This window comes from Leptinotarsa decemlineata, unplaced genomic scaffold (genome assembly GCF_025532065.1).
Source record: "Leptinotarsa decemlineata unplaced genomic scaffold, Ldec_3_MD MMD2_tig00026328_RagTag_RagTag, whole genome shotgun sequence".
NCBI lineage: Eukaryota > Metazoa > Arthropoda > Insecta > Coleoptera > Chrysomelidae > Leptinotarsa > Leptinotarsa decemlineata.
In genome coordinates, this window is record NW_027412688.1 from 8,326,146 (window position 1) to 8,354,131 (window position 27,986).

Consider the following 27,986-nt stretch of genomic DNA (forward strand, 5'->3'; position numbering starts at 1 on the left):
ACCACAAACTTGCAGTCGTACCCAACTGCGTACACCGTGGTGTACTTTTTCTCATATTGGTCTCACAGCACTCAATTTTTTATGTCAGTTGTCTCAACTGCAAGTGCGGTTTATATGACCGCAAGTCGACCCCAAAAATGTGGTTGGGTCAACCGCGAAGTGCATTCAACATGACCACAATGTTGTGGTTGCCTCAACTGCAAATATGTGGTCCGTGTACGGCCGGACTAACTTAATTGGTTAATAGTGAATGAGATAACGGGTAGAATTTTAAACCAATTACAATCTCAGTTCTTGGACACCGGGTAAATTTTGATATGTAACAGGTAGGAACAATACCTACTTTTATTTTATTTGAAATAATAATAATCTGATAATCTTTAATAAAACTGAGCCATCCTTTTTGACATTTTTCTACTAAAACCAATAATTTATTGAATTTTCAATATATCATACCAAAACCTGTATCAAAAATACTGATCAAATTATTGAATTGATTGAATAATATTAAATAGCGAATCCCCTTCATTTCATCAAAGCCCTTAATTAAAATACTTCATGATTCTATATCTGATGAGTTTGCAATGAGAAACTATAATAATAAAAATTTATGGGAATTACTTCTACAAGTGTAAACACGTTACATTGTAACTTGACACGATATGCATGTATATGGTAAATAAGTTTACTTCGTATGGGCAACAGCGTGAAGAACCTTCATATTTTTCCCATCCTGTTTGGTGTCGGTAAATCCACCTCCGAATACGTTTCGCCTGATGCAATTAGATATTTCTTGATTATATTTTGCTGGTTTGGTATGAGTTGTTATCTGCTTAATCTGCAATTGAATTTTAATCTACAATAATTTAAGATTCGAGAAAATAAAATGAGTGAAGCAGAATATCAGATTGCTTGATATGATGCAGTTTAAGACATAGGTAGGTACTATATATTTTTTTATTTAACGACACTGTAGGCAGATTAGAAATTGAATTCTAGTTTTTTAAACTTATTTATATTATGAGACTCAGTAGGTTGGAGACGAAGATGAATATGAAGTAAAAAGAGAATAATTAAATTAGGTAGGTGGAATTAATTTATAGTAGGTACCAAAGGGTCATTTTTATTAACTCAAGATATTTAGTTTTTCGATAAAAAAAATCAGTAGGTTGTCTCTAATTTCGACACCGGCCGTGAAAGTCTATGTTCTCATATATAGAATGAAACATATAGAACATATAGAATAAAATGCACTATTGGTTTTTCATATTCTAGGAAAATTCAACTTAAGAACTGTTGAAACATGAATATAGGAGAATGAAATCAAACGTACGGAAGCGCAGAAGGGCCACATATTTTTATTATTTGTTTCTTGGAAATTACGATTTTGAATCTCGAAATTTCGACATAAAAAAATGGAAGTAGTGCAATTAAGAAAGATTTTTAATGATATTGAAAAGTTGGAAATAGGGATTTTTGAATCCCTCCCAACAACTGCATATATAAGTGAGGTCAACCCAGTAAACACAGGATTTCCACAAAAATGGACACCAATATGTCTCGACACAATCATGTCGCTGGAATTGCAAAGGCTGCTTCTCTAAAGCTTGGGACACTGTTCCGAACCAGAAAATTGTACACACCTCAGCAGCTTCTCATGCTTCATTAAGCTCAGATCAGACCTTCTTCGGAGTATTATTCTCATGTATGGAGGTTCATCCCTGAGCATACATCATTAAGCTGCTGGATTCCATCCAAAAAAGAGCCATCCGCCTCATTGGAGACGCGAACACCACTTACAACCTTTATAGTCTGGAACATCAAAGAAAGGTTGGGGATTTGTCTGTCTTCTATAGATACTTTCACGGGAAGTGTTCAAATGACTTGGCACATTGGATTCCACTACAAGCAGTATATATTAGAAATACGGGACGGACTGTGGCTGCACATCGTTTTGAGGTTAAACTCAGTACACCTTGAACTTCAATGTTTGAAAAATCTTTCATTTGGAGAGCTGCATTTATGTAGGATAAACTTCCTGATAACGTTTTTCCAAATGGATTTAATCTCCAGCGATTCAAATCCAATGTGAATCGGTACTTTCGCACAGGTTCCGCTCTTAGAGCGCCTAAAGGATTTTTCTGTAGTGCTTGTGTGTTGTCCTTGAAAAAAAAATGGAGGTAGAATTAATGTCTATGAGATGTCCGTAAACATTCATCCTAAGGACACTCTTCTATAGACTTAAATGACATCGGAAGCTCTATTATCAATCCATATACTATAAGTTACTATAGGTTTAAAATATAAATTTAACAGAAAGTTTCTGTTCAATTCAAGAACTCGCCTCTTTCGATACATCAGTGACCAATGGCAGGTGAAGTTAGTCAGTTGTATATTATTGTAGGTGTTTTCAGATTTAAAAATCTGGAGCCGAGTGAGCACATGCCTATTTGATACCACGTGATCACAGAGTCAATGAAATGTAAAAGCAAGTTGAAGTTTTGTTTCAAAACAACTTTGTTTTAGATATAATTGTTTATGCAAACATTTTTTTACAACTATTTGAAAATGACTAGTTTTATGCCAGTAAGATAGTGATGTGCTGACAAACGAGAGAGACAAATTTCACCAAAAGCTAATAATTTCTCAAAATATACCCAAAACAATCATTTTTTCAATATGACGGCTGACAACTAAAAAAGCTGTCTGATCCTAACGTTGATAAAGGAGCTAACTGATCACATTTTCCTCCACGCTATCGTAAATACACAACACGTAGACGTTGAGAATATTTCGCCGCAATTTTTGAAATATAAAATGAACGTTATCTGTTATTTGTAATTAATTTCTTCTTAACTTATTCCATTATTTAGTCTCATAAGTAATCAATGCAATCGTCACTTACATATAATGAAGTAAATTTAAGAGTAGCATAAATTATTAAGTGTGCCATTTTCAAAATTTTCAGTGTAATATGTGATAGAAAATCATGTACCTGTGATAACTTGTGAATTTTTCATCTGAATAACGATGAAACGCATTTTCATAATCAATAATACGTGGCCTAAGTTTTCGGTTTTCATGATTATAATTTTGTAAAGTTGCAATTCTACTTTCCATCTGAACTAGTTTCTGGAGCACTATTGCGACTCATCTACAAATCTCCAATTGCCGCATAAGACATTTTGATTACATTCAAACTCAATTTGTTTAGTAATTTATACTTTTTTTTAATATAAATAAAGTTAGTTTGCAATTATCGAAACTTACTATTAAGGTTTATGTAACCTCATTGAAACTTCTACTTAATTTTTTCTACCTCGCCATTTGTAAGGTTTACATGAACGCCCAAAACGTTCCATAATCCATTCCACTTGAATTTACGACAATAACGCTCGCAAGCAAAAGACACGGGAAAACTACGGTCGTGAGCGTGATCGTTGTGAGTGCTTAGTGGAACGCACGCATGGACTAACAGAGACGACAGATGTGAATTATCGAACGCTTGTCTAGCGAAGCGACGTAATCGAATGCTCGGATTTGTAATTAATGAACACGCCTTATGTATTATGTTTAGATGTGTTCCAAAAGTAACCAGGAAATATGTTTTGGTAATTCCAAAATCACCACTATTGTGGTACTACTGAAAAACTTAGATATGAAACTGAAACTGGTGAACCAAACGACAAAATACTAACAGATGATTTCGTTGTAGTGAGAGTGACAATTGGCAGATGAAGGGTTTAAATTTGGAATAGTGGAACGGATATTTGTTAAAAGGTATATTTGACACTCTTATGTTGATTTGATTTTTTGACAACTAGCTTTTGAAATTGAAGCGTGAACACTATGTTATATTTTACATATCTAGCGAGTAGAATCATATTGTTTTCACAGCATATTATCATTTACATTGTCTGGGAAAAAAACATTCCAATGACACAGGCAGATACTTTTCAGCACTGAGCAATTCCGGCTATCATCAATTGTCTTATTTAGGTAGTGAAAACAATGAATTTCATAGGTTCGAACAGGTTTACTTGGACAATTATCAAGAAAGATCTGGTACACACACTAAATTGAGGTTTCTCCCACACAACCTTCTTGTTTGAAAATTAATCAACAATAATATATTTGCTTTTTGTTGACCTCCACCATTTTGGGAGGTTGAAACCTGCTAACATAGCGGCGCCGATATCAAAGAATTATGTCGGGGTTTAGAAAATCTTATAATTTGTTTTTTGAGTGAAAATGAAACTACCCATTTAAATCATAAAGGTAGATCTAGAAAATTTCAACGTGTTACTTATTTATTTAATTCAATTATCCCCAAGAAAATTACTATTGTTTCAATAGAGTTAGAGGTATTTTGTTAATAAGTAAAAATTTGGGAATGATTATTATTTACAGTAACACTTTTGCATCAGATTGTTTTGAGACATGAATTTAAGAGCTATAAATGTAGAAATGAATACACAATTATAGAAATATGATGCTGCGATCAAATGGATTCGGCGCCGCCGTGATTGACAGGTTTCAACCTCTCAAAGTGGCGAAGGTCATCGAAAATAAATTCCTTAGAACAGAGGTGCCGTTTTCGTGAGTCCCTTCTGATTGTTTGTGGTTATGCTTATTTCACAGAAAGTAGAAAGTGGAGACATTTCTGAATTTTTGTTGTTTTCCGTGACTCATATAAAAATGTCATCCCTGGATTCAGGGACGCTGCTTTCTCCAGAGCCTAAAAAGATTAAATTGGATACATCTGAACAAAGTCCACAAATTGTAGGAACTGTTCATGGAAGTATCACTAATTTGTCTAGTTTTCATTTAAAAAATGTTCTTTTAAACAACACAATCCGAAAAACCATTTGTCTTAGAGGTTCCTTTGAAGGCAAAGAAGGGGAGGCTGTTGTTATTTTAGAAAAGACAGCTTTTTCTGAAGAGCATTTTAAAGACGGTCGTGATTATTTCACAGATGAAAGCAGCTTGAAAGAGTCGTTCCAAAATGATATTTATGGAGAATACAAGTATTTTCCAGCACCTGAGTTAAGTTGTAAGTGAAAGTATATTTGCATCCATATGCATTCTTTACGTACCTAATTCATTCAATTTCAGCATTCAAAACCACAATCATACATCCTGCTACAGAGAAACATATTCTCAAATATTCTGCACAAAAAAGCTATTTAGTGGATGAAACTCCAAAAATTTATTCTGATATTATTTTACCTGGTTTGGTGGGTGAAGCTTCTCATTTGCAGGTAAGTTTTGAGAAAATACAATGAATTAATAAAGGAAAACATACTTCTCTTACATTATGTGGCCCGATGAATGATTTTGACTTTGTGTCTCACTCTATACTCATTGAAAAATCAAGTTACAATGGCATAAAAGGCAATGCTATACACTTAGTATGTTTTGCTTGGGAAATAGGAATCAGTGTTTGGATCCGAATAATGTAAGGTCATATTCGAAACAAAATTTGCCATAGTTGTTCCTCAAAGTTCAATCTCGCACCATTATTATTTATGATTCATATAAATGATGTCTGCAGTTTCCTGGCACCAGCAACATGTGTTCAATTACATTGAGAATTTCACCCCTAAAGTGTCCCACTGAAAAAACGCTGTGGGTGCTGTAACATTTTAAAATGCATTATTTACTATTTCACCTGGTGATGGAGAAGTTGAAAGCTTGATAGGTTTTCCCGAAAATTAATCTTTCCTAAATAATATCCCCTTTTCAATTACTTTTACTTGTAAACAATATTCGTGTCCTATGCTAGTTTTAAAATGTTTTAACAGTGCCTAACTTGCCATAAATTTATATTGTATTTGAAATGGTCAATAGAGAATATTCTGATTTTATGAAATCTCTGGCCCTTTACTTAATGAAAATTAATAGCACTATCCATTATAATTATAGAATTTTCACAATAAATTTTACAATGATGCTTCATCACCGTCCATTGTGAAAATTCAGTATTTATTATAAATGATATTCTGATTTTGTTATTACAGTGGGTTTACAATATTTTGGAGCATAAATCTGAAGTGGATAGGATATACTTTGAAGATGTAGATCCTGAAAATGGGTTTGTATTACTGCCAGATCTGAAGTGGAATGGTGAAGATATTGATACTTTGTATTTGTTGGCGATAGTGAACAAGAGAAGCATCAAGTCATTACGAGATTTGACATCAGATCATTTGCCTCTACTTAGAAACGTTAGAGATAAAGGAATTGTAAGTTAGAGTATAATTTTGAGAATGTTATGTTTGACTTGTAGGTCACCAGGTCATTCAGGTTATTTTTTTCATTAGTGATATTTAATTGTTAATTAAATCAATTCATTGGAACCAGTCTGTCACATTATGGGTCAATCCATATCAAGTGATCAAATCCCAATTACCTCACAATTTTTTTCTGGGTTGATATTGTTACATTAGTTACACCGGTGAAAAGGAAACTTAAATATGAAAAAGAAAAAAATATATCTCTTTTAGTTTTTTCAAAATCTTATTCCAAAGTTTAAAAAAAAAACGTTTTCGTACTTACACGAATTTACGTTTTAATTAATATCTCTTGATTGGATTAAGATAGAAAGGTAAAATAAAAGAAATTCTGTTTAGAATTGAATTAGCTTTAATTTGATATACAACATGATAGTATTCAAAACATTTAATATTTTCAACTTAAACTCAAAATTTCAAAACCAAATTCCAAAAAATGCATATGATTGAAAATTTTCAAAAAAATACTGTATATTCCTCATGTTATTACTAAGATGTATACAAAATTTCAGGTTGGGATCCTAATGGAATCATATCCAAAACTGAAATTGTTTATATTAAAACGCACAGTGTTCAAGATTGTTTAAATCAAACTTGACTTTTTTGTGATTTATGGAACTCTTAATGCTTGTTACTAAACAGATTTTATTAATAGGTGATTTTAATTGTAATCAAATATTATTAACCATTAGGCCTAATTACAGTGTGTTATTCTTTTATATAAAATCAGTCTGCATAATTTAAATTATCTGAATATCTTTACAGCAATATTACTTTTGTTCAATGTCATTTATTACAAACTAATTTTTATTTAGAATAGGCCCTTAGTTTCAGATCCACAGAAAACAAATTTACTGTTTAATACTGATAAATGTGATTATTTATTTGTTTGTTGTAAAACAATGTGGGATGAGTCAGAGTAGTGTGGGAGATCTTTTCATGTCTCTACATGAACTTAACTTGTAGAGACAGGAACTCTCTGCCATTCAAGTTGTACTTCAGTTACAGCAGTCAGTATTCTTATGCACTAGTGAGGAGTGAGTTGTGATTGTGAAAGTAAAGTGAATATTAAGTTTTACAGTTTTAATTCTTAATAATTATTAGTAACTATGAATTAATTAGTTGTTAATTAATGCCACACCTAAGATGGAAATGATACACAACAAATCTGATACAAGGTTTACAACAATTTATTGTTGTAATCCATTTGAAAAATCTAATCATAAAGTTATAAAAAGTCTGAGACCTGTACAAGGATGGATGTTTGAAATAAATCGTGTGGTAAGGCCAGGGATGAAAATTTGTGACAGTTGTCGTAAGCAGCTATTAAGAGAAAAAAATTATTTAGATACTGTAGCGTTAAATAAACCATCATCTTCCCAAATGGATCCAAACTTTACTGACCCTGATTTGTCTTTAGAATATTTAAACAAATCTCTTTCAATTATTGAAGAATCGCCTATTACAAAGAAAAGGTTGCACTCACCTGGTTACTGCAGAAAAAAAGTAGAAAAAGTCACTAAAAAGGTCACTAACGAGTTGGTAGGAGATACAAGCTTCCCTGAGAATGATGAGCCAGTTGATCCGGATTCGGAAATGATTGCGCAATTAAAAGAAAAATTCCAGAAAACTAGAAAAAATACTGAAAAATTCTTGATCCTCACAACATTACCTAAAAGTTGGACTGTAAAAAAAGTTGAAACTGAGTTCGGTGTCAGTAACAGGATGGCCCGAAAAGCTAAATCGCTCGTTAAGGAGAAGGGAATAATGTGTTGTCCAGATCCAAAGCCAGGAAAAACTTTAGACCAGATTGTAGTGGATAAAGTAAAAGATTTTTACAACTCGGATGATGTGAGTCGACTTATGCCAGGTAGGAAAGATTTTGTTGCAATGATAGTAAATGGAAAGAAGGAACATGTGCAAAAGAGACTGGTTTTAATGAATTTAAAAGAATCTTATGAACTATTCAAAAAAACTGAATCTGCTGCAAAAATTGGCTTTTCAAAGTTTGCAGAGTTAAGACCGAAGAATTGTATCTTGGCTGGAGGGAATGGAACCCACTCTGTATGCGTATGCACAACGCACCAGAATGTCAAACTCATGATTGTCGGAGGAAAACTAAAAGAGGTGAAGATTGATGAAGCTAGTGATCTTGGAGATTACAAACAATGTATGTCACAAATAATGTGCCAAGAAAAAACCACTGACTGCTACCTCAACAAATGTGAAACATGTCCAGGAGTTTCAAATCTGAAAAAAGTACTTCTGAATCACTTTGATGAAGGTATGATAGAAGCAATCACATACAAACAATGGGTTTCTGTTGACAGATGCACATTCGAGACATTTTGCAAGACTGTGGAAGAATTCATAGAGAGTTTTTGCGAACAACTTGTTGCACTAAAGAAACATTCATTTATATCTACACAGCAATCCAAGTACTACAAAGACTTAAAAGAACAAATCCAAGAAAATGAAGCAGTTGTAAGTTTGGACTTTTCAGAAAACTATTCTTTCGTAGTGCAAGACGAGGCACAGTCCTTCCACTGGAACAATGATCAAGCTACTGTGCACCCTTTTGCTGTGTATTACAATGAAAAGGAAGAAATCAAATACACAAGCTTTGTAATTATTTCAGAATGCTTGATTCATGACTCGATAGCTGTCCATTTATTTCAAAGAAAATTGATATCATTTTTGAAAAGTAATGTTCTACCTAGTTTGAAAAAGATTTATTATTTCTCAGATGGATCTGCAGCGCAATACAAGAATCGAAAAAACTTTATTAATATCTGCAGTCATGAACAAGATTTTGGAATCAAAACAGAGTGGCATTTTTTCGCAACTGCCCATGGCAAAGGAACCTGTGACGGACTGGGAGGGACAGTCAAACGGCTTGCTGCAAAAGCAAGCTTACAGAGACCCTACGACAAACATATTATGACTCCTCTGCAACTATTTCAATGGAGTGAAGAAAACATTACCAGTATTAAATTCGAATATTGCTCAAACTTGGAGTATTCAGAGGAAGAATCTTTGTTGAAATACCGTATAAAAGAAGCTGAAACTATTAAAGGTACTCAACAATTTCACACTTTCATTCCTCTAAGTTTGACTGAATTAAAGTGTAAAATATTTTCCTCGAGTGATGAATCAAGCATACAAGGAATTGTGGAAGGTGGTAAATCATTGACATTGGATGAAGTTTCAGGTTATGTCACATGTGAGTATGATAGGCGTTGGTGGCTGGCAAGTGTTTTATCAAAAGACAACAACAGTGAAGATGTAGATTTGACATATTTACATCCTTCTGGCCCTGCTCCCTCATTTGTTTTTCCACACAAACCTGATATCTTGAAAGTGAAAATAAGCCAGATATTAACTAAAGTGAATCCCAAAACAGCTACAGGAAGGACATATGTGATTTCTCAAAACGAAGCAGTTGCAGCTACAAAGAGCCTAACTTCAAGACTGCGATTCACCAGCATCTAATCATCAGCTCATTCAGTACCGGTACATAGTCATTAACTATTTCATATGTACGCCTGTTATATTTATAGTGTTTACATGTAAAATTCGAATTTTATAAACTGTTGGATTTTTATTGCCATTACATAATTTTGACATTTGTTCAACTAAACTAATTTACGCATATCTATACCATTGGACTCTGATGTATTTTAATTTACTTTAATATGATCCCATAATGATCCCACCTTAAAATTTGGATCACAACCTAAAGATAGTATCAGAAGTTCATGGTATTTTTAAAGAAAATTTTTCATCATATGCGTTTTTTGGAATTTGCTCTTGAACATTGTGCATTTTAATATAAACAATTTCAGTTTTGGGTATGATCCCATTAAGATCCCAACCTAAAATTTTGTGTACATCTTAGTAATAACATGAGGAATATACAGTATTTTTTTGAAAATTTTCAATCATATGCATTTTTTGAATTTGGTTTTGAAATTTTGAGTTTTTAAGTTGAAAATATTAAATGTTTTGAATACTATCATGTTGTATATCAAATTAAAGCTAATTCAATTCTGAACCGAATGGCTTTTATTTTACCTTTCTATCTTAATCCAATCAAGAGATATTAATCAAAACGTAAATTTGTACACACGCAAAAATAAGTTTTTTCCAAATTTTGGAGAAAAATTTTGGAAAAACCAAAAGAGATAAAAAAATTTTTCCTCCAAATTTTTATTTTGTTTTATGTGATAATTCATTAAACCAAAAACTATAGTGAAATAAAAACATGAAGGAAAATTTTATTTTTAATTTTGATCACTTGATATGGATTGACCCTTATAAAGAAATATCCATATTGGAAAAAGATGTTTGAGCTTCCTCTGTAATAAATAATCTGTATACTATTAGTATCAATCTTGCTCTTGGATACAAAGGCAATAATTTATATACAAAAAGATCATATAATTATGATAAGAAAAAATAGTTGAACATAATATTTTTGTTTCCTACATATAAATTACAAACTGAACATATAAGCAATTGTCCGATGTCTCCGGGTTTATTAGATATCGTCTGTAGGTTTTTATACCTGACTTTGTACTTAAAATGGGACTAGGTGTCTGACAACCGACTGCTCTAGTACCTGCTCTAGACACTTTCCAATTATTAGGAAAATATTTATGTTATGAAGCGCTGGTATCTATGTCTTGTTGATGTTTAAGCTCTTTTCCGTACAGTTGAAATTATTCTTATATTTACGAATTTCTATGATCTCTCTGAATAGCTTAGCATAGTAACATCTGGTTTTATTAAGAACTTGCGTGCATTTGAAGGCAATGTTATGGCTGTTCTCTGAGGGAGCTTGTTTTTCAACTACCGATTCATCTGTTTGACAACAGCGCCAACTTTTTTAATGCTCAGTCACGCGCGTTTTAACACTTCGTGTCGTGATTCTGATGTAGAACGAAACTCAACTACAAAGTATTTAGTATACCTGGGGTCTGTTGCTAACCTGAGACTATTCTCTATCGTTCTTGTGGACTTGAAAAAACATAGAGTTGGGGCCCTTATCAAGCCCACAAGAATGATAGAGAATAGTCTCAGGTCAGCAAAAGACCCCAGAGATCTATTAAGTACCCCAGGAGTATACCAAATACCATGTAGTTGTTCATTCTGCATCGGAATGAAAGAAGCGTTAAAACGTGCTTGACTAAGCATAAAACCAGAGGTTACTATCCGAGGCTATTCAGAGAGACCATAGAAATACATAAACATAAGAATAATTTGAACCGTAAGGAAGGGAACTTGAACATCATTAGGACATGGATACCGGCACTTCATAACACAGATTCTTCCAATAATTGAAGACAATCAAGCATGAAATCAGTCGGTCGTCCGACATCTAGTCCCATTATGAGTACAAATGCACCAGGACAATTTTCAGGATGCCGCATCACCTTTGATGATGTCTGCCGCAGTAGCAGAACAAAGAGTCAGGTATAAAAACCTGTAGACCATGGAAACATCAGACATCATTAGACATCAGCATACACTCCATAAACTTATAAAGCTATTCAAGCCTACTGTAAGAATAACAGGAACCGTTGAATTGGGTCAAAGTTGCCTATTTTAGTAGCTAATGATCTCAAAAACTGTTGGAAAAATATGAAAAATACATTGTGGTCTATTGGGATCATGACAAGAGTGTCTCAACAAAAAGAAGTTTTATAAATCGAGACACAAATTGTCCCATAGGCCAATGAGATCCATGAAACCGAGATTATTTTTATGGTCTTGTATGCCAGTGATCTCTTACTGGAATATGAAAACTGATATGTATAACAGAATGTTGACAAAATTTTTAAGTTATTTACGACGTCATCTGTGGCGTGAGGACATTTTTTATTTTTCACTTGGCCTGATAAGACAAAACTGGATGGTAAAAGTTAGATATTGATACAATAAGATTGACATGTGGAACAAGTAATATATGGTAATTCAAATCTAAAAGGTTAATTGTGTGATTGAGAATCTGATTTTCATATTTACATTTTATCCCACAACAATTTGCTATAATTTAACCATTCCCCTAAATATGTGTTTATACATATTCTGGCCTCATTTCAATACAATATTCTGTAATTTCTAAGAAAAATGTGTTTTCAACATATATACATATTCTTGAAATATACACTAAATATGTGTAGTTTTTTATAATATGCAGAGTGACCAATTTGAAATGGAACAACTCTGGTGAACAAATATATTTTTCAAAATATTGAAATGCGTTTGTTATTAAAAAAAATTGTGTGGAACTAAAATTTGAAAAATATGCCATTAAATAATATCACTAATTCAACTTCAGAACGTTCATTAAAATTATAACTACCCCTCTGGATTGAGCAGATTTTGGTTCATCACTGTCCACAATTTCATTGAAATCTTTTATAAGTAGAGATATATTGAACGGATTTTTTTATATTTCTTTACATATAACTCTTCTAATGATGGGGATATTTCAATGAAATTCTGATTAGTGAATCTGCTGAATCCAGTAGAGATGTTGATGAAAATTCCAAAATTGAATTGGTAAAATAGTTGGCTGGCATATTTTTCAAATTTTATCCCTTATAACTTTTTCAATGACGAACGAATTTTGATGTAATATTATCAATAACCATTTCAAAACTACGTAAACGCAGACTGTGGCCGATTTTTTTAAAAAAAAAAAACGCTGCATTTTAAATGAAAAAATAATGAAAAATTACCCTGAAAATGGAAACTTATTCATGAAATTTCGGTTGAGAAATATGTTTCATCAGGATGTTCCCATAAATGGATCCCAGTATACAAAATGAAAAAGTTGAAAATTCAAAAAAATATTTAATCTCCAAAAAGTACTATTGTGATTTTATTATCTTACAGGAGGCAATCAAATCTAAACACTCCTTGGACAGCTCCCAACTTAGGATATATATCCACTACCATCCATCTTTTTACCACTTGCACATCCATTTTTGTTACCTGCGACACGAGGCCCCTGGATTACTAGCTGAAAGGGCGCATATGCTTTCAACTGTCATTAATAACATCGAACTGCTTCCAGACTACTACCAAAAAGCAACAATCCCTTTCGTCGTTAGAGAAAACGATAAATTGTTCAAGAAGTTGTTGGCAGAAGGTGTTTTGAAAGAGTGTTAAAATGTCTTCTGCAAGTGGAATCTTTGAAACCATCATATTAGAATTAAGGCCACGTCTTCAGAGTGTCAATGCATTTGTTTCCTTGTCCAAGGAACCTGAATATGTTGAGGTTGTTCTCGGAAAGGAATCCATCAGGGTGATCACGGACAAAGGTCTGGATGAGATCCCTTGTGGAGACATCAATGCTGTCCAATGCAGCCTGTCGGGTATGAAAATTTGTGATAAGTTTTTGACATTCCGATTTGCCACAAATAATCCTCTAGAAATTGGGGGGTTCAAAACTGAGCTATTGCAAAATACGGTAGCCAGCATAGAGTCTCTGAGCAACAAACCCCTGCTTTCCAATAACACAGTGTACACAATCCAGTGTCTCAACTGCGGAAAGAGTTTGACAGACTCTGTTAAGTTTGACCGTGTTTTACCGCTGCCTTCTGAGAATTCTGACGCCAGTGATTGGTTTTGTCACGGCCATGGCAATCAGATGAATGGGTTCAGCTTGAACCCAAAGAAAACTGATTGTTTCTATTCCCAGTGCTTCGTGCATATCCATTCGGAAAGTGTGGCGAACGTCAAATGTTCAGGGAAGCTTGCTGTGTGCAGGTTTTGTTTGCAATGGTTGGGAATCCAACAGAATCCCACCACCATCAGACTGTGGTTCAATACGGTTAAATTTGTTGGTAGCAACAGTTGCGTTTCTACATCAAGCCTTCAGGATGCTTTCAAAACTATCAGAAACTCATTCAAGTACTCAGTCCACAGCACTGTTCGTGTGATATTAACCTGCCAGACTTCCTCTTCTCAAGTAGATGCTGTTCTGATATGGATTCTCGAAAAGAACCTTCAGATTTTGTTCAATGGTTCCGGTTCAGTGAAAAAGCATGAGGTCGCTAAGGTTTTATTTAAATTAGCTGGAAGTGACGAGCCAACTCTCAAGATGTGGCAGGACGATGCTATGGTTAGTTCATTCAGCGTGTCGAAGATCATGATGGTGGATCTGCTGAAGCACTTGCATAAGTTCAATAAGATGTTTCCATCTGAGTATTCCAAGTCGAACGAGTTCAAGATATCGTATCTGCTACTTTATGACTGACACTAAATAAATAAGTTTTTCTTATATAATGTTGTTTTATTTGTGTTATTCACAGGGTTTTTTAGAAATCATATTTGACAATCATTTCATTCATCATTATTATTTATTAAGCATATTGATAATGTTGTAACCTTCTCCTGACGTATGCTTTCATAAGATCAAAGTTAGAATACGCCTCAGTTGTGTGAAGCTCCTTTTATCAATGTCATATAGATGGAATAGTAGCAATTCAACGACGATTTTAAAAACTGCTAAGCCTAAAGACTGATGGCATTTATCTACCAATAGGTAGATAAATGCCATTTACCAATAGGCTGAATTACTACAAAAGCATAACTTTTTCAGTCTCGAAAAAATACATGAGTATTATGGAATTAATTGTTGCTCTGAACAACTCAAAGGACTTTTATTTAAAATGTTATTTTTTTTGAATAATCAATTTAAACAACCTGACTTTTTCTTATGACAGCCTTATATGGTATCTTGTTTTTTATAATAAAAATATATTGACAGGTATAGGAACATATATACAGAAGCCATACTGGTCACCACAGTACTTCCCTCCAATGAAGATGGTCATGAACTTTTTTTGGTGCTTCTCTGTATCCTTTGTGTTTCACATGTTCTTTCTCCAGTAACCTCTCTCTCGTATTATTCAACAAAAGCTGGTTTCAAACAGTTAATACTAATATTTTTGTGTTTTCCACTAACTAATAGAGTAAAATATTGTTTGTTTCTGTAAATCACCCTGAATAGTCCATTATAAGTTGTTTGAAGGTTTTTTTAACAGTGTCAACTCTAATGAACACATGGGAGCAAGTTGATAACTCGTTTTGCATGAATAGTTTTTGTTTATCGTAATAAGTTCCAGGCGTTGCTCGCATTTTGGTCATGTTTTTTGTAAGATTGTGATGAAACTATTGATAAGTAGGGGAAGGAACAGTCCTTTCTTTTATAAGTTCTCCACGAATCCTGAGGGTTAGGTTAGGTCCAAAGTGAGTGGGTATATTCGACCCTCCACCGCAACTTGCACACACATATTCACACTCGGCCAAATGAACCCAGCTTCTTAACGAAGCCGATTAGTTTGTATGTATTAGTTACCATTTGACTTGTCTTTCAAGTCAGATGGTAAGAGTACGGCTCTGCCGAACTCTAAAAACCTGATTCGGTCCCCAGCGGGGCAGGCACAAAGTATATGCTCTGTTAATCAGGTAGTCGGATAGTCAAGTTGCAAGATTCCTACCTTAATACCCACGACAACCTTCCCTTATGAGGGTTTGTGCACGTCAGCTACACCTGGCGATGCCTTAGATTCAGGTTCCGAAGAGACAGCTGATAGGCTCAGTGTCATTCGTCCTCTTAGCACGGATAAATACATCTTAGGATTAAGCCATTGTTGGGATGCCATTCAGTTAGGAAATAAAAGAAACACAAGTGATTCTATCATTTCTGTATCCAGCGGGGCTACGTGGAAGCAGGCATCCGATGGCCGGTTGTTCCATACACTAATTCAGCACTTGAACACTGCAATTGTTCCTTTACTGAAACCCTGATTCCCAGTAAAATGGTAGAAAGAAGATCCGTCCACTTTTCTGATTCATGGCACTTCAGTGCTGCCTTCATTGGTCCATAAAATCTCTCAATCATTCTATTAGCCGATGGATGGTAAGCTGTCCTTCTTATATGCTGCATACCCAGCAATTTTGAGAACTCTTTGAAAAGTGAAGATTCAAATTGTCTACCCTTGTCTGTAGTTATTCTTAACGGAACTCCAAATCGAGAAATCCATCCTTCATAAAATTTCTTGGCCACCGTTTCTGCAGTTATATTGGTTGTAGGAAAAGCTTCAGGCCATCTTGAATATCTGTCTATCCATTCGATGGAGGAAGTGGTCCAACCAAGTCGATATTAACATGCTCAAAATGACTTTAGGTACCTCATAAATACCTACTGGACTTACCACATATTTAATAACTGGATTTTTGGCGTTGAATACAGCACTGACTCCATTTTTTAATTTCTTTCTTCATATTCGACCAAACATATCTCTTGCTTATCAATTCAGTGGTAGATAGCTCTTATTCCGGGACGAAGCAAATTAAATATCAAAATTTAATATTTTCATCTCCCAGAAAAAATAATTCGTTTTGTTGCTGGTGTATCGAGCATGACCAATTGTAAGATTTATCTGAGAGAATTTGAAATCTTCACTCTGCCATGTCCGTTTATTTTTTAAGTCTGTATATTTGTATACTGCAATTCAAAACTAATGCTCGAAGTGCATTCAGTCACTAAAAAACAACATACTGATCTACATATACCTTTAAAAAATTCTTTTACGATTCTCCATCTATAATTAGCCGATGGATTTTGAATAAATTACCATTGACTATGAAATCTATTCCTGAACTGATATTATTCAAATCAACATTGAAAGAATTTTTATTAAATCAAGTTTTTTATTTTATAGATGAAATTTTTTACACGTATATGTATGTTCCTCTTTTATGATATGAATGTAGACTTAAATTTGGGCTAGGTATTATTTTTACTTCTAGGACATCAACTAAACCTTTACAAATTAAGTACCAGACGATCGATCCCATGGATGACGTCTTCGTAAGGGAAGATGTCGTCGACCTTACTCAGGCTTGTCCTTCAAGCACAGTTAAGTCCAGCAACGCATTTGTGGTGAATCGTTGTGTTTGGGCTTAAGTTTCCAATCCAAAGAAATGTCAAAGTTATATTCGAATTTCATTAAGTAAACCTCACGATTTGATCTCCACAAACTTTATTTGAAAAATATATCACATGTTTCGCTAACACAGTAGTTTCTTCAACAGCTTCAATCACTGTTGAAGAAGCTACTGTGTTAGCGAAACATGTCGTGATATATTTTTCAAATAAAGTTTGGGAGGAGATCAAATCGTGAGGTGTAGTTTATGAAATTACTATGGATCTTCATTAAGTAACGACCGAATCAATCAGAATGTTACATATTAACTTTCACAAGAAAATTCAATTCGTTGATATTTGACTATAAAATAGCACCAACTTCACTAAGTAAATGCCAAAACATTAAAAGATCTCGGAGTAACATTTGGTCAGAAACTTGTATTCGCTGATTATGTGGGTCAAACTATATGGTCTGCTATCAGAATGCTTGGTTTCATAAGGAGAAATAGTAAGGATCTCAACAACATATATTATCTTATTGTATTCAACTACTACGCTGGAATGTAAATAGATCACTCTTATTAATGTACTACCATGCATACTTTCATTGTAACATTTCCTATGGAATTATAGCTTGGGGAGCATCTAGTGATTGTTCCAGAATACTCAAAATTCGTAAAAGGTATATAGCAGGAGTTGATAGAAAGACAAGTTGCAAACTCGTCTTCCAAAATCTCAGAATATTGACTGTTACAAGTATATACATTTACGAGATATTAAAATATGTAAAATCGCACACAACCAGTTTTCCTACTCTTAATGGTAATAAGAATTATAATACTAGAAATTCCCTACAGTTGGAAGTGCCAACACACAGATTAGTTGTATCTGAATCATGTCCCAGGCTTATGGCCATTACATTGTACAATAAACTTCCAAGTACAAAAAAAAACAGTTATAACAATCAAATCAGAGCTGCTCCTGGATAAATCCGATTATTCTCTCAAAGAATATATGGATGATAACTTATGACCCTGTATATGTGTAACATTTTAGGAAGATTTTATTAACGATGCTGTTACATAACAGATTATTTTTGGTTTTGAGTATTATATAGTATGTACATGTCTAACATTTTATTTTAGGTTTTGACTATTATATTATATTATCTATGTAATTTTTTTTTCATCATTATGAACTTTATTACAATTGTATATTACAAATATTTCCTAATAAATTATAAACATTTAACTAGATAATACATAACATTAAAAATGAACAGTTCAAAAATAACTTTACAAAACGCTCAAAGGTGCGAACTCGTTTCCTCCTTTTCATAAAAGAGGATGTATGCATCTCCACTCACAAGCGATTTTCGTGAAATTGGTGACACTTGTGAATCATTATATTCGTGCCATGTGCCATTAAAAGGATGTTTGCAGAATGCTGTATAATGTCCGCTGTAGGTAGACCCACTGTGATTCGACAGTGCATATAGATTATAGCGAGGAGTCACATTATCTGCTGCATAATTATTCATATCTAATCCATCTAGAGGAAATTCGATGTAAATTGTATATTGTGCCTCTAAGTGCAAGGAGTTTGTATTTTTAATTTTGTACTTGTACACGTTTTGACATACTCAATGTCATCTATAGATGATCCAACTGAATAAATATTATTGTTATTATTAAAGGTGCCTTTTATGGCATATGTCCACTCAAAATCAGAATACTTCTGTGGTACCCTATATATGCGACTTAGATTTCACTGAAAAAATTAGGCAAAAATTTTTCAAATTTATTTCAAACATTTCCTGAAAGGCATTCCTTATAGTCAATTACTCGGAGAATTGAAGTTCCTAAGTGCCAGACGAGTAGTCTGAACAGTTGACATTTTATATAATAGATAGATATGTTTAATCATCACTGAAGTTTTACAAGATACAGCATATAAACTTGTCTCCCTAAAACTTATCGGACTAGTCAGACATACAATAAATACAATTAGTATAAAAATAAAACATAAGCTACCCTATACCAATTTATATATACTATGAACAGAATGCTAAGAACTCGTCCATTGAATAAAAGGCATTTGAACATAGAAGATCAAACAATTTTGATTTAAATAATTTAAAGCTCTCAATTTCACCCATTAGTGTGACTGTGATTATAGCAAATAATTCCCTGATACATATATGAATTCTGTCCCAGTGATAAGCGAGAGAATGGCAAACGTATACAATTAGAGTTGCGTGTTTTATTGATGTTGACTGATAATCCATTATTCTCGCACCATTGTTGGAATTCGCGCGCATATGTATTGCTAGTTGTAACAGTGCCTGCTAGAGATTTTTCAGCCACCAGCTGGTTTGTATCATCTGCATAGATAATCATTTTGTTATGAGATGTACCTACATGAATATATAATATCATTAATGAAAGCAATAAATAGTGAAGGACCTAAAATAGAGCCTTGTGGTACACCAGTTGTTACTTTTAATCGGTTAGATTTCACTTTGTCTACAACCACTATCTGTGACCTATCCTTTAAATAGGATTCTATCCAAGTGTTGGCCACTCCTCGAATACCTATCCTATAAAGTTTCTCTATTAATAATCTGTGATCTATAGTATCAAAAGCCCTACTAACGTCGTAATAAACGGCTATTGGATTTTGTTTTTCATTCAAGCAGTAATAAATATGGTTACATAATTCTTTTATAGCAGTTTCTGTAGATTTTTTATGCCTGAAGCCATGCTGACAAATTAGAATAAGATTACTTTGTTCTATAAAATTGCTTAACCGTGTATTGTAACTGCTTTCGAGGACTTTCGCGAATTGAGATTGTATACACACGTTTCTATAACTTCCGACGTCATTTCTAGATCCCTTACCCTTAAATATTGGCACAGACTTTGAGGTTTTGAGAACTTCTGGATATTTTTCTTTTTCATAGGATTTATTAATTATAAAAGATAGTGCATTACATATTATATCACTGACAAATTTAAGAGTAACCCCAGAAATATCATCAATTCCTGCAGAAGGTTTCTTAGTTGTTTTTTTTATAATGTCTTCGATTTCAGGTGGACTTGTCGGATACAGAAACATTGTGTTATAAGAAAAGGGGGAGAATTTATGGTTGTTCAGATCTGGTTTTGTATTTACCACATTCATGAAAAACTCATTGAAGTAATTACCTATTTTGAATTTATCATTTTCAAGTTTATCTTCTATATTTATTTGCAATGGTGTAACAGATATTGTGTTGTCTTTTGCTTCATTAATTATTTGCCAGCTTTCTTTAGATATATTACGGGTCTCAACAAGTCTTGCATCATTATATTCCAATTTAGCTTGCCGTACCTTATGTCTATAAATAACTTTTAAATTTCTGTACCGTTCTCGAATAACATCAATATTAGTAATTTTTGCAACTTTAGCCATTTCACATAAAGTTTGATGGAGCTCTTTTATTTCTGAAGTAAACCAAGGCTTCTTACGGTTTTTAAGGAATTTACGTTTTAGAGGAAAAGCCATTTGGAAATTATATTCGTAAGTGGCATAGAAGTTATTGAACGCTTCATCAACCGTACTAGAGTTATAAGTATCGTACCACTCTTGACAATAACAGATTTCTAAATGTTATCATATTAGCACCTGAGTAATTACGTGAGAATATTTTTTTTTTTATATTCTCCTTATTCACTGGTATTGAGAATGTACATGTTTGAAATGTGTGATCTGACAAATGTGTGTCTATAATATCGACTGAATCTCTTATAAAAAGTCCCTTTATATGTTCCTTATCATAACACTAGATACTGTTCTACTTAGATTTTGTCATTTGCTATGATAACAATTATTCATCTATGATATTCGCTGCTGCATTATATTTAACGTAATCATTGAATAGAACTGGCCGATACTTGATGAAAATCCATATTATCATTGTATGATTTTCAATATAAAAGGGTTTTACAAAAACCGGGACATGTATTTCGCTATACAATAGCTTCCTCAAGCATAAACAAGCTTGTGTCGCGGTTTTTGTAAAACCCTTTAATAGTGAAAATCATTCAAAAAACTGTATTAATTAGTTTTAACGTAGTCCATTGATATACTTTTTTTCTTATAACTAACAATACTTTATAACTCAAAAAAAGTCGTATATTAAAAATGTTTTATTAACATCGATCATCTCCAAACGCCATTTTCCTAAAAATATAAAAATAACCATTAACTCTTCTTGCATGAAACACAAGAAAACCTTGCCATTTTTGACATCTCTAAAATCATAGTTTCATTCAACCCACAAACTCTAGGAAAGAATTAAAATGAACTTTCATAAATATTAGCACTTAGGATCTGCAGTTTTTCATTCAGCGCTAACTGCTGAACAAAATGCTGAGGTAGTGATTGTTTCGACAGTAACCCATTTATAATTGGTATTAGTTTCGCAATGGGTTTTTTTATTTCGAATGGATTTCGAAAACAATCTTCTTGACCATTTGATGCAGTTGGCAAATCATTTTGATTGTAAAATTCTGCTATTTGATCTCCCATTGAAACAAAACCTCTGTTTATGCAATGAGTTGCGATAGATTTAATTTCATCACTGTCTAGGAAATCTTCAGTGTCACGAATCTGAAATATTATTGAAAGAAAATTTGGAGGAAATTAAGAATAAAAAAATTTGCTAACCATATTACAATACACATCGGCGGGGTCAGAAATGGAATTTCGTAAGATGTAACTTGCAAAACATTCCACAGGACTATTTTTGTGTGTCGCTAAATTTGTCTGCACTGTCCAAAATATGGCTTCAATGTCACTTAGTTTCAATTGTTTGGTGAGTTCTAAATCCTCAACACACTTTTTAACCTGAAAATTACTATAAGTTTATGAGATACAAAAACATTTTGATCGCTGACACATTGTCACAAAAACTTTATTAATGATCAATCTACGAGGTGTGTCCAAAAAGTATCCGACCTGCTTTCATATCTCCGCATTGGTGCTGGTCGTGGCATCTTTCTAAGTAGTCCCTATTGATTGAACCATATGCTCCCAGCGAAGCTTGCACATCTTGAAGCAGTCGTTGAACGCGGATTTGAAATGACATTCAGCTCAAGCTGAATCGTCTTCATGTCGTTGAACGGCTTTCCTTTGAGCGACATTTTTAATTTTAGGAACATCCAAAATTCGCAGGGTGCCATGTCGAGACTGTACGATGGCTGGCGAAACTGTATAATTCTGTATTTTGCCAAAAATTGCTGCACGAGGTTTGATTAATTCGTTGGCGCCTTAACGCCGCCGTTTTTTTTTCTCACGCAACTTTTTCAGAACTTCAATATAATATTCTCTGTTGATCATCTGACCTCTTCAAATTCATAGTGTACAACACCCTCACAATAGAAGAAAATAATCAGCTTGTCATGGCTCCGACTTTGACGTGCTTTTTTCTGCCGTGGTTCGTCTTAACGCTTCATTGTAAATATCGTTGTTTATTTTCAGAAATAAACACCAGAAATAACCTTCTCAAGGACATTTTCATCGTCACTGACCATTTCCAAGTTGTCCTGAACGATTTCATACCTTCAAGGTCGTGAGCAATTTCCGAATGAATTTCGGAACAAAATTTCCTGAACAGTAGTTTTCGGTATTCCAAGATTATTTGCTGTTCACGAATAGTCAACCCAATTCTGATGTTATTGTCAACAAACCTTGACCAGAACGAAGTTTACCGTGGAGCCATTTTTAAACCACTGTACCATTTCTTTATCTGTTTTGTGCCCATACTCTCATCTCTAAAGGCCTTCTGTATCATTTCAATCGTCTCCGTAAAATTTTTGCCGAGATTGAAGCAAAACTTGATGCAAATTTGTTGATCTGTTCTGTCATTTTCAACAGTCGAAAAATGCTACGAACAGAACAAACACGTTGGATATAAACACACGCTGCACGCGACCCAAGGCATTCAGCCGGTAACTACGGCTATTAGGAACTTCGTGAAAGACTACTTGTTACGCCAATCAAGCGTTCCGAAGATATGGACGCAGGTCAGATAATTTTTGGGCACACCTCATATGTAGATGATATGATATTCATCAACCAAGTTGCGTCTTCAGAAAAAGTACACTAAGTCTCAACTCTAAAACTGATCTCACTATGCTAATTCCAGACTTTCGAAAATCTCCCAAAAATCTAACATCATTTACCGATCTCAACAAATTCAGACTTTTTATTTATTCTATGCCATTCTCCATGATGTTTTCTGCGATACTAGATTTTTCTGCTCTCCGAAACCGGATGTGATTATTCTTTTAAACGAGTTTCAATGGCACATTTAGTATGACCGACATAGCACATATATCCCCAACTTTATTTTCAAACATCATGTCTTTAGAGTTACCTAACATTTGTTGAAGCAGGCAGAAGTTTTCAAGGCTACTTTTACGTTTATCTTTTTGAAAATTTGATCCAGTTCGTTAGAGTATCTTGATTCATACAGAATGACAACGAACTTTGAATTAATGTCTTTTCGCAAAGTTGAAGTTCGACCAAGATTCTTTCTAAATTTATGTTTCCTAACTGACTTATCTACTATATTTGAAGAACACCTGTTGCATTCAGCTATGTCCCTATGGATAAGAAAATTTAGCCTTGCCAATGATGTGAGCTCTCAGGACTATATATAAAGGTACTGGTATTCTTTCTATAGACATCAAATTCTAGACCCTGGTTGCTTTTAATCACTAATACATCATCCAAGAATGGTAACTCCTCATTTCTTCAATTCCATATATTTGAGTATCTGTTATTAGGAGTTGAAACAAAGTCCTCAAACTTAGATTTTTTTTTGTCAAAAATCGCAAATATATCATATGCATATCGGATCCAAATTCGTGGAAAATAATCAAACTTCCTTTTGCTTCCACTTCAAATCTGCTCGCGAACAGATTAGCTATAAAGGGGGTAGTGGGTTTTCCATTGACGTGCCTTCATGTTGTCTGTAGGGACTGTTCTCAATTAAATTATCAATTCTCCCATTAATCTGATATGTCCAATATCACAACCCTATTGTCTTTGTCTGATTTCAGATATAAAACATCGGTCTCCTTCATTCATTTGATAGTGTTTTTTTTTTCTATACAAAATTATTGATTTGTGTCCGAAAGTTTATTGAGACAACTTTTAAAGTTAGGGATTAATATACTTCACCTCCTGACCATCGAGAAGAGTGTTGTAGTTTCGGTATTTGGAAACAGTGTTTGATCTGAACATTCAATACATTTTAAATTGGTATTGTAATATATACAGGCACATATGTGAATTATATCCCTGAAAATTACCCCCTCCCGAAAATCATAAATAACACCCTCTCCCGAAATTTAGATCTAAATCCGCCCTTGTTCCATAGAATCACCCCTTAAAATTCACATAACATTTAGGAACCCTATAATATATTAAAAAATAATTTTATGTAATATAAATTGCTTATTGGGTACACAATTCTGTTAAACTAGAATTTTTTTAAATTTAAATCAAGTTGGTTTTGTTATGCGTTCAATAAACCAGACAATATTGTCACTCACTTCAGTTTCAACCAATTTTGTTAGTACTATCACTCCTTCTCTTAGGAAATTTTGGCAGACTGACAAATACTTCTCTTGAATTTCTGTTGGTACAGCATTCGGGTCTTTGAACAAATATCCTCCTACAATACTCAACTGAATCCTCAATGTTATAACTAACATTGCTATTGAATATATTATAGTCGCAGCTTTAGTAAACACCATGACCTACAACAAGTAAAGTCCTGTAATTGCTAAGGTAATATTTTCAGGAGAGATTAGATTTTGTGAAAAAACCTTTTGGCTTCTCAATTATTATATAGAAAGTGGAAAACTTCTGATGAAAATATTATTCAAATATGTGTAGAACGTACCACATTTTCTTTCAAACACAGAATCAAAATGCATCTGATTGAAATAGAAAGATATCCTTCTATTTCATTATTGTATAAGTTTAAAAATGTCCCTAAAGGACAAAACTGCAGTAATGTTAGTTACAAATAAAAGTGATAAAAAACATAGAAAGTTTCATTTCTCTTTTCTTCATTATGATTTTCTACCATAACGGCTACATTCATCAATTTATAGAAAGATATCATTCACCAAAATACTAAACAACGTAATATATGAAAAAGTTTTGATAAAAAAATTCAACTTACAAAGGATGTCATCAATATTCATGTGTACTTTGAAGTTTTAAAGGAATGAAGTACCTTTTTGGATTACTTTGAAAGACGGTTCACTTGATCCACAAAAAAACCTCCACAATTTTAAATCACTAGAAGAGACAAATCTGCTCTGTCACAAGTTTGTAACAAATTTTCATGAAATAGGTAATCCAACCCTTTTTTCAATAACCAAAATCCCTATGGCTACGATTAAAACAACTAGTTTTTCAGGCACTGTAATTGTGCCTAGAATAGTTGTGTCTCGCCTGATGACCAAAGCCGTCAAATAGAGACTTGCTGAATGCCTTTCAAACTCATGCAAGAAGGTGCTGATGAGTTGTTGAAAACTAGTGTTTTTACTTGAAACTTTGAAGTACACCTGGAGATTGAGACTCTTTCTCTTTCATACATTATATTGTGAAGTTATCCTGAGAGGAAATGAAAAAATCACAAATGTTCTCAGTTCAATCTTGGGAACAAAATAGTGATGGTGCTACTCATCAGCCCCTACACAGGGTCATCAACAATCACCCATTTTTATGTTATCTCTTCTTTCATTCACTTTAATATGTTACATTTCGTTCAACTCTTTTAATAACCCTTCTCTATAGTTTCCATCAAGCATATATTAAATTATTCAGTATCTTAAGATCTCATACGGAAGTTAGTGATTCCAAACCCATATGATTCCTTCAGAAACCCTCGATGGGGTCACATAGATGAACGTGGCACTACAATGATGAAATATGAAGTCAAAAGATTTTTCCAAAATTCTGTAAAACCTAATTTTTTTTATTGAGTGTAAAATAACCTTTAGCTTATTCCATATTTCTAATTTATTTTCAGGGTTTGTCCTTAGACTCTCTATGAGAACATCTGTGTTTATAGTCTCATTTATAACGTCTAATAACGCCGAAGACAAATTGGTAACTGTTTCGTTGCATGTTCTTTCTATACTTTCAAAATGACTGGACTTTCGACTCCTGTCGAAAAACTCTGCCGTTTCTTTTTCTTGCCATTCTTTCAATCGTTTTTGGGCATATTTTGACAGTAGGATGGTTCCTGTTACTAGTGCACCTCCAGCTATGAACTTGTTTTTGTGCCTCCAGAAGAAACCTTTGAATTTAGATACTACAGACATTTTTCTGTAAAATAACTTTCACCGTTCGCCTAGATTGGAAAAATATTACAACCTGGTCGAAGTTTCGAATACTATCATATTATTTGAATGAGCAAAATAATGAAAAACTTTTCACACATTAAAAAATTGACATTCTATTTCTATCATTGTTTTGAACTTTGAAGCCATAGAATCAGCGACGTCACGAAATGCACTGGTCATTGACTTCATCAACTGAAAAAAGATGAAGAGATTTACGTCTTGGCATTTACGTCACTCAATGACAGAGATACGTCGCGTTGGTTTACTTATTGCATATTTCCATTATGAACATTTTAGGATCTGATTTGTCTCACGGTGCTGTGCTGTGACACAGTAACCAATAAGTTGTGTAATCTCCAGGTGAAATATATGTAAAGTGATGTCACGACTAGTCCATATTATCAAAGATGTCTATACATGGAATATTGCTTGTTATTTTATGTTGAAGTTGATAATTTTCTATCGGTAAACTGATATAAACTCAGTATATCAATGTAGAAATACACTAATTTTACATAAGTCTTACCAATATGAAAAACTTGCACGGTGTTGCCGTTCACATTTGATAAGTTTTTCGACTTGAGAGACATATTTTATTCAAGTTCCCCTTATTGTGAGATTTCTACTAGTCTAGTCTAGTGGAAATCTCACATTAAAGTGTAACTTGTATCGGGCAGTTCCATCACAAACAGACATATTCCTATCAACTGAAAAGACAACATGACGATAATGCAAAGTCCAGACTAACCTAGTTTCTAACTGCTAATATTACTTCACTCTACCCTTCATATTCGTACGGGAAGGATTTTAACGAAGAACTCAATAGATCCAGATACACATTTTTCTCTCTGCCCTATGAAGGCCCCCATCGGCGAGGCCGTCAGAGAGCGCTGGAAAGCGAGAGGTAAATTTGGAATTTTGAGTTCGTTTTGCGAGGTTTTGGCATATTCATTAGAAATTAACAATATGTCCTGTAATTGATCAGGACGTATCTGATTAGTGAGTAGCTCCGATAATAAATTTCCAAATAATAAACATGCTCGCAAATGGCTGATCGGGAGCAAGAAACAGTTTAATCCAAATGATTACGAGTTGGCAAGAGTTTTCCTTTTGTTTTTGTTCCTTCACAAGTGTTACTTGAATATGCATTTTTGTTATCGTGATTATTGTTCTACTAACACAAAAGATTCACAACCCTCATAACTAATCGAAAAAATATTTCTATTTGAATTTTCGAAATCAATGCTAGCAGGGTACCTTGTTTCTCTTTGATATTCGTAAATTGAGTCCTCTGGCGTCTTAGATATCATCATCCCTATTTATTCTATTGCT

The 27,986-nt window shown here is 33.7% G+C and overlaps 3 protein-coding genes across 3 annotated transcripts; 2 read left to right on the forward strand and 1 right to left on the reverse strand.

The window, feature by feature from the left end:
• Window positions 1-4,602: 4,602 nt before the first annotated feature.
• Dcps (Decapping enzyme, scavenger) lies at window positions 4,603-13,472 on the forward strand. Its single transcript, XM_023161401.2, has 4 exons — window positions 4,603-5,053; window positions 5,116-5,261; window positions 6,021-6,245; window positions 13,197-13,472. The coding sequence occupies exons 1-4, from the start codon at window positions 4,627-4,629 to the stop codon at window positions 13,470-13,472; spliced, it is 1,074 nt and encodes a 357-aa protein (XP_023017169.2). The 5' UTR covers window positions 4,603-4,626.
• A 1-nt stretch (window position 13,473) lies between these two features.
• LOC141479854 (E3 ubiquitin-protein ligase E3D) lies at window positions 13,474-14,591 on the forward strand. The gene has a single exon (XM_074182812.1). It carries the CDS (start codon window positions 13,474-13,476, stop codon window positions 14,560-14,562), a length of 1,089 nt encoding a protein of 362 aa, XP_074038913.1. The 3' UTR covers window positions 14,563-14,591.
• Window positions 14,592-21,416: 6,825 nt separating this feature from the next.
• Window positions 21,417-27,106, reverse strand: Pex3 (peroxisomal biogenesis factor 3). The gene is made up of 4 exons (XM_023161402.2): window positions 26,304-27,106; window positions 24,846-25,052; window positions 21,952-22,131; window positions 21,417-21,894 (listed from the first exon to the last, which is right to left on the reverse strand). The coding sequence occupies exons 1-4, from the start codon at window positions 26,631-26,633 to the stop codon at window positions 21,580-21,582; spliced, it is 1,032 nt and encodes a 343-aa protein (XP_023017170.2). The 5' UTR covers window positions 26,634-27,106; the 3' UTR covers window positions 21,417-21,579.
• Window positions 27,107-27,986: the final 880 nt, after the last annotated feature.

Bases quoted from the DNA above. Each gene is read 5' to 3' on its own strand.
- Pex3 (XM_023161402.2), bottom strand. From the start codon at position 26,633: ATGTCTGTAGTATCTAAATTCAAAGGTTTCTTCTGGAGGCACAAAAAC. The intron at 22,132-24,845 runs GTGAGTGACAAT...AGTAATTTTCAG, and splicing joins CAAAATTGGTTGAAACTGAA to GTTAAAAAGTGTGTTGAGGA. The intron at 21,895-21,951 runs GTTAGCAAATTT...ATAATATTTCAG, and splicing joins CCGATGTGTATTGTAATATG to ATTCGTGACACTGAAGATTT.
- LOC141479854 (XM_074182812.1), top strand. From the start codon at position 13,474: ATGTCTTCTGCAAGTGGAATCTTTGAAACCATCATATTAGAATTAAGG.
- Dcps (XM_023161401.2), top strand. From the start codon at position 4,627: ATGCTTATTTCACAGAAAGTAGAAAGTGGAGACATTTCTGAATTTTTG. The intron at 5,054-5,115 runs GTAAGTGAAAGT...ATTCAATTTCAG, and splicing joins TCCAGCACCTGAGTTAAGTT to CATTCAAAACCACAATCATA. The intron at 5,262-6,020 runs GTAAGTTTTGAG...TTGTTATTACAG, and splicing joins GTGAAGCTTCTCATTTGCAG to TGGGTTTACAATATTTTGGA.